This window comes from Ursus maritimus, unplaced genomic scaffold, assembly GCF_017311325.1.
Source record: "Ursus maritimus isolate PB19 unplaced genomic scaffold, ASM1731132v1 scaffold_5, whole genome shotgun sequence".
In the NCBI taxonomy this organism is placed as follows: domain Eukaryota; kingdom Metazoa; phylum Chordata; class Mammalia; order Carnivora; family Ursidae; genus Ursus; species Ursus maritimus.
In genome coordinates, this window is record NW_024426663.1 from 74200180 (window position 1) to 74207452 (window position 7273).

The following is a 7273-nucleotide window of genomic DNA, read 5'->3' on the forward strand; positions in this document are numbered from 1 at the left end:
CAGGGGCTAAACGGGAAATCTCTGTACCTCCCTCTAATTTAGTTGTAAACCTAAAACTACTCTAAAAGAGTCCTTTTAAGAAAGCATTCTTAGACATGATACCAAAAGCATGGTCTGTTTTAAAAATTGATAAATTGGGAAAAAATTAAAAATAAATAAAAAATCGATAAATTGGACCTCATTAAAATTAAAAACTTTTGCCCCTTGGAAGACCTTACTAAGAGTGTGAAAAAACAAGCTACAAACCAGGAGAACCTATTTGTAGACCATATGTCTCACAACAGACTCCGACCTAGAATATATAATGAACTCTCAGGATTCAACGGTAAAAACAACTCAATTAGAAAATGGGCAAAAGACATGAGGAGATATACAAATGCCAAACAAGCATGAGAAGACGATGAGCATGAGTAGCCATTAGAAAAATAAAAATTAAGTGCAAGCCAGTGGTGCAATGGATAACACGTCTGACTACGGATCAGAAAAATGCAAATTAAGACCACAATGAGATATCACTATATTTGAATCAAAGCAGCTAAAATAGAAAACAGTGGTAAAAGCAAATGGTGGCTAAGATGCAGAGAAACTATCATTCATACTTTGTTGGTGGGAATGTAAAATGGTACAGACACTTTGGGACACAAGTTAGAAGTTTCTTAACAATTGAACAAGAAACAACCATATGACCCACCAATTATACTCGGGGGCATTTATTCCGGAAAAACAAAAACTCATATTCAGCCCAAAACTCATACACAATTGCTCATGGAAGCTTTATGTCTAATAGACAAAAACCAGAAACAACCAATGTCCCCATTTAAACGGCAACTTCCCACTCCCCCAGCTCCTAGCAAGGAACATTCTACTTTCTAGCAACGAACATTCTACTTTCTATTTCAGAATTTTACTACTCTCGGTAGTAGTTACATAAAAGGTCCTCAAAGTTCATCTATGTTTTACCATGTATCAGAACGTCCGTCCTTTTTTTGGGGGCTTGAACTCACAACCCTGAGATCAAGACCTGAGATCAAGAGCCAGTCACTTAACTGACTGAGCCTCCCAGATGCCCCAGAACGTCCTTCCTTTTTAAGGCTAAATAATATTCCCACATATGTATGAGCCACCTTCTGCTTATCCATTCATCCATTGATGAGCGTGTGTGACTTCTGCCTTGTGGCTATGACTATGAACGTGAGTGTATTGATCTGGAATTTTTGAGGGTGTGCCCCAGGACCCTGTTTGATAAACTCCTCTGGGATTCTACTATACATCAAAGGTTTGTGAACCACTACTCTAATTCAGGATTTCCCCAAGTATGGGTGGAGAAGGACTTGGGGTAGCTCGCAGACACACTGTTATAAAGATCCGACTCACATATGAGAAAGTCAGTCTTTTTCAAATTTTATGAATCTTCCTGGTAAGGTCAAGAGAAAATCTTGGTTTGGTGTTGTTTAACTTGAACACCGGATTCTAATTTCTCTTTTTAACAAAGAGAGAGCAGCCCTCAGATTCAGACTTCGGATCCTTCAGCAGACGATCCTAACAGGAGAACTTAATAACATCGTGTTTTCGTTGTATTAGTGACTCTACAGCACCATGACTGTAAGTTCTGATATGACAGAGTTGCTTTTTAATAAATCTACTTAATATCGTTGTTTAAATTGAGTGATTTTTTTAGTAAAAAATAAATAAATATGGCTAGAGGTATGTGAATATGGCAAAACCTGGAAGAGTGATGTGCCAGAGAATGAAGTCTGAGAAATACTGCTTCCAGAAGCATTAACATGTGGATTTTGCTCTCGGCTTTCTACACGTGGAAGGAGAGAAGCAGACACTGACACACAGACGAACACGTCTAAGGCATCCAGTAGATGTCTCCTCTGTGGCAGAAATGGAATGGCACCTGCCAAGCGGAGAAAGACCGAGAACAGACCGGAAACCTGTCCAGCAACGTCTGAAGCTAGAATATTAGTCACCTAAGCCTTAGAAGTGCAAGATAGGGACGCTGTTTGTATTTTCTGGAATGATTTGCTTTTTCTTTTTCCTTAGTGTTGAGTAAAATTATTTAAAAACTGCAGCCTGTCCAGACTGTGATAAGGGGTCACCAAAGAGAAGGAAACAAGTTCCAACCGCTGGCAGCTAGCATCGGAGACATTCCAAGAAGAATGTACACTTGGCAGGCAGTTTCTCCCCAGGTGGAATCTTCTTCTGAGGTTCGCGTCGACCAGGAATGTGGCAGGTTCCGTGTTTGGATAGCAAGAGGCTGCTCCTGACAATTACACAATGTGACCACTGCCCAGCGTATGTGCCAGACCCTGTCCTCCTTCTTGTGAATTCTCACATCACCTTAAAGGGTGACACTTGGGTCTATTCCATGAATGAGGCCACCAGCTCAGAGACATGGAGAGCCTGACTCAAGTCACAGAGCTCAAACTTGGGCCTGGTGGGCTTCCAAAATCAGCTTCACCACACTCATCAGGTTGTCCAAGTTTTGGGTGACCTTGGCTTCCAGCACAACTGGAGGTTTCTCTCCCTTGTGATTTCCAAAGCAGAGACGCAGAGGAGCAATTTCCAAGCAGGCGCTCCTCTAAGATGCCGCAAGCCCGTAACTCTACATGGGTCTGTGAACATCTGGGGGACTTTATTAGGATTTCTGCTTGTTTGAATTTTAATGTTCTCGAACTACGGTTTCTAGTTACCACTGGACTTGGCAACACAATAGAAAAATGGAAAGGCAATTTCATTTCCCATGTTTGCGAGCACAGTCTATCCAGGCCACGGCCTCATTAAGAAGGAGGAAGAGATGCATTAGCAAATGATTTACTGCTGTGACAGCAGAAAATACTGTCCAGTGTGTGTTCAGTGTCCTTATCCCCCCTGAAAAATCCTGTGCTCTGAACCCGCACAGTAATTTCAAAAGGTCTCCTGTGCCCTTAAATCTGGTAACACATCATCCTAATGAGAAAATTTCCAAAACTATTTTTCAAGCCTTGATGCATTTTTGAAAGAAAGAAAGAAAAAGAAAGAAAGAAAGAAAGAAAGAAAGAAAGAAAAAAGAAAACCCCAAGCATATAGTCCTTAAAAAAAAAAAAAGTCACAGATTACACGCCCACTAAGGCAGCTTATTAAACTTACTTTCAAAGTCCTGAAGTTTTTGAAAATAATGCAGGAGACGATTTAGGGGGTAATTGAGTAGGTTCCTTTCCCTCAGAGAACATCTGAGAACATTTTCTCTAATAATAAAAGGCAAAGCACATGCAGTTGTCTAAACCGCAAAGGCCCACCGGTGCGTGAGCGAAGAAGAGCGCCAGTTCGAAGACAGACCGTTTCCGTGTCTTCCACATACACAATTTCTCCGGCGCCCGCCCCAGGTCAGTAACGTGGTCGCAGAGCGTGGAAAGAGGTAATTCTTGAGCTGGAAACATTCCGTGTGGAAAGCATTATCCCAATGAGTGTAAAGAGAACACATGTACGCTACGTGAGCTTGCAAACTCGGGGTATTATTATTATTATTATTATTATTATTATTACCGCTATTATTATTATTATTATTATTATTATTATTATTATTATTATTATTTTCTTCCCAAGGAAGAAATCCCGAAAGCGTCGGCTCCCCATACTCTGCAGAGCTGTTCAAAAAGCTTGGAAGGGGTCGGGGAAGCTGCGGCTCACCCACAAAACAAGACTCGGTCCCCAGGCAGGGGACGGGAGAGGATGGATTAAAGGGGATTCTTAAGTTTTGGAGAACCTCAGCAAAAAGAAAATATATATATATATGCGGATAGCACCGACGTGAGTCTATTTGTTGCAAGAGCGCAGCTACAGAGCGCGGAAGGAGAGCAGGGAGCTGAGCGGTAAGACGCGCTTGGGAAGGGAACCGAGAGACACAAGGGTACGACAGCCTCAAGCTTCTCCAAAGTTAATGCCCAGAAATCACCCGGCGATCCTCTTAAAACGCACATTCTGATCCTTTGGTCGAGGGTGGGGTATTTGCATTTCGAAGAAGCTCCCAGATTAACAGCTGCTGCCGGTCCGCGGACCAAACTTTGAGTAGGAAGGGATTTGCTCACTGTGGTGAAGCAATCCTGGATCAGAGCAAAAAGGGGGCTTTCCGAAGACAACGGTAAACTGGGATAGCAGCGACCTTAAAATAAGGGCAACGATAGAAACTGGGTGGGCGGGGATGGTGCTAAAAATTGGCCAGAGTTAGGACCGCGGTCTGGTAGCCTCTATTACGAGCAGGGTTTCTGAAGAGAAGGGGAGGAAGGAGGCGCTCGCCTTTTGGCTCTCCAAGAAACCGTCGCGAGTGATGGGGGCTTTGGGGGAAGGGCAGGACACGCGCACCTGGACGCAGGTAGGCGGCTGGCCTCTCGGCGGAAGCCGGGAGACGCGGGGGCGGGGACGGAGGGGACCAGGGCCGGCCTGCCCTTACCTGCGCTCCCCCTGGTCCGTGTAGACGTTGAAGAAGAGTCCCTCCCTGAGATCCTGGTACACCAGGCCGGAGAAGCTGAGCTGCAGCTCGTACTGGCTCCCGGGCTGCAGGGTGCCGCCGAGCTCCAGCACCATATACTGCATGTCGAACGCGAACCACACGCCGTCCACGGGCACGCGGCCTACCGCGCCGTCTCCGGTGCCGGAGGAGAGAGGACCCCGCACCTCGGCGCTCTCACAGTCCAGGAAGAGGCTGTGCAGCAGCAGCCGCGCGGTGGCCACGGTGCAGCGCACCGTGATGTTCACGCGGCCGCTGAAGGTCAACATCGGAGCCCAGGACTCGTTTGGCCGCAGCCGGGGCCACAGCTCCAGCTCGTAGTGCAGCGGCACGAGCCAGGGCGGCAGGCGCAGCTGGTCCCAGGGTCCTGGGGGGCGCCCGCTGCTCGGGGTGGCCGTCACGGCCGGCTCACGGGTGGGGCCGGTCAGCCGGGTGGGCAGCGGCTCCTCCTGCGCGCCGGGCGGGGAGGGTGTGGCGTCCGGGACCCCGCGGTGGAGAAGCTCCGACGGCGGGACGCGCGCGCAGCGGCCGTACAGGGCGGCGAGCACGGCCAGCGCTAGCAGGAGCGCGGCCGCCAGCACCGCCAGCAGCAGGGCTACTGCGCGGCTCACGTAGAAGCCGGAGCTGGAAGGGGGCCCCATGGCTGGGCCCGGGGCGAGGGCGACTCGAGAGCCGGAAGACGGCGGCGGCGACTCCAACCTTGACCAGGGTGCTCAGTGATGGGACCCCCGCTCTTCCTCTCTATATCGTCCCTCCTCCACCTCTTCCTCCTCCTCTAGAAGCTTGGGAGACAGGAGCGAGCGATTGGGACCACGGCTTCCCCCTCCCAGCTAATCAGATCCAGGTCCCTGCCTACCCACCCCCGCCCCGCCAGAGCCCGGGGAAGAGGCGGATCCGGCGCACCGCAGCGCGCGCCCCTTTGGGTCGAAAGGGAAAGCCGGGGTAGATGAGGCTTCCAGCGTCGACGCGGGAAGGGGACTGTCGGATCAAACTCGAACTTGGGACACCTTGGTCGGGTGGATGTTTGGATTAATGAGATTCGTTGGATGCGCCCCGGTGCGGCTTCAAGTGTTGTCGGAAGAGACAAGCGCAGAGTACGCTCTTTTCCTTGACTGCAGGACGGCCTGCGAAGAGCACACCTGCTGGCCACTACCCGGGGGTGCGAGTGCTAGGGGCTGGAGTGTGAGGTTTAAGGATCTGGGCTCTCGGACGCGCACTCTGAAATTACCCTTGGGGGGACATCCGCGCCATCAGAACTAACTCCGCGTGCCAAATCGTTGGCCCTAAATTCGCCACCTGAGTAAGCTCGGGACTCACGCAGCCCGGGCAGCGAGTGCAAAGATGGAAACCAGGTCATGAGCTTGGCAAGTGGGGCTGGAGGAGTGGCCGACAGAAAGGCGGGGGGTTCCTCTGAGGCTCCGGGGTGGAAGGGGATGTTCTGCTTTGCAAGCCGGCTCGTTTCAAGCAACAGTCGTGCGGCCAGCCTTTCCATCACTCAGAAACTGCCGGGCCGGGAGTCCCGGGCGGTGCCCTAGTCCGTGAGATCTTTGGCATCCCGGGCATCTGTTTGCTATTTAGCGGGTGCTCGAGGGAGAGTTCCCCGGCCTGCGAGCCGAGCTCCGAGTCTGCACGCGCGCACTCGCGTGCATTGGGAAAGGACTTGCAAGTACTTAGGAGGCGCTGGGGAAGAGGAGAGAGCGGTTCAAGATTCCCTTGCTGGTCGAAGACTTAATTTGAGCGTATCCCATCTTTAGACTTTCAGAAGGAAGAGAATTTTTCCATCTCGGCCAGAGAACGGTCTTCGCTTTCCTGCTTTGAACTGTAGGTCCCATTCAACGAGGAAACCCTTCCACCTGAGTTCAGAGGCAGAGTAAACCGAGGTGATTCTCCTGGGCAATGCGAGCTGCCCTGATCCTTCAGCTGAAATTAATCACGTTAAAAATAAACCTCCGAAACAGGACCGGGAGGAAGAAAGAGACTTGACGCCCAGCTCACGCAGATGTCTGTGTTTTTAATCTGTGGACCAGTCTCCTGATTACAGGTTTGATTTGCTTTCTTCAGAAATGGAACGATCATGTTTAAAAATAATTATGGCCACCTGCATCACTCCCAGAAGCTCCTGCGTAGAGCTGAGGGAGAAAAAGCTCCTTCTGTTTCCCCTACTGCAAGTCAGGCTGCCAGCGCTGTGAGCTACTGAGCTAGCAGGGGCCTCTGGGTTTAGGTTATTGTGAGATGGGGGTTCTCACAGATGCAGAGCTAATTAATGATCGTCCTTACCGCCCACTGGTCAAACTCTTGAAAGATTCCAGACTCCCAAAGAAAGGTTAAAGAAAGAAAAGGAGTCCCTAACAGAGTTACTTCAAATTCGTATTAGAGGTGTCCCTCCCCCTCGATTTTATATAAGAAACTCTACCGAAAAGTGTATAAGCAGACACAAGTGTTTAATGCCATTGGCCTAATATCATTAGACAAGTAGAAATTGGCTACCACACAAAAAGATTCAAAGTAATAAAGTGACACCAAATGATTCAGCAATTTAAAAATCTTATTTAAAAGGAAAAATATTTCTGATAAATCGTTAATGTCACTCAACAGTTGCTAAATAAGACACTTGCTGAATCGTGCTTATGTTAATAATTTTACAAAGAACTGGAAAATACTATCATATGAAAGTTTTGACATTTCCGTGAAAGACTAGTTCTGGGAAATAGATCAGTTGCCAGGAAAACATTCACTGAATTTTTTTTCGAGGAGTTCTTAATGAGATGCTCAGAAAATCCA

At 48.7% G+C, this 7273-nt stretch overlaps 1 protein-coding gene across 2 annotated transcripts in view; it reads right to left on the reverse strand.

Moving 5' to 3' along the window:
- The window catches only part of LVRN (laeverin), a 66918-nt gene extending 61602 nt beyond the window's left edge, over positions 1-5316 (reverse strand). The window contains exon 1 of one of the 2 annotated variants that reach the window (XM_008709525.2): positions 4436-5316. In XM_008709525.2, coding sequence (XP_008707747.2) covers positions 4436-5133 — 698 coding nt within the window. In that variant the 5' untranslated portion in view covers positions 5134-5316. The remainder of the gene's footprint in view (positions 1-4435) is intronic. The other variant, XM_040622559.1, reaches the window with a different exon arrangement.
- Between the last annotated feature and the right edge of the window lie 1957 nt (positions 5317-7273).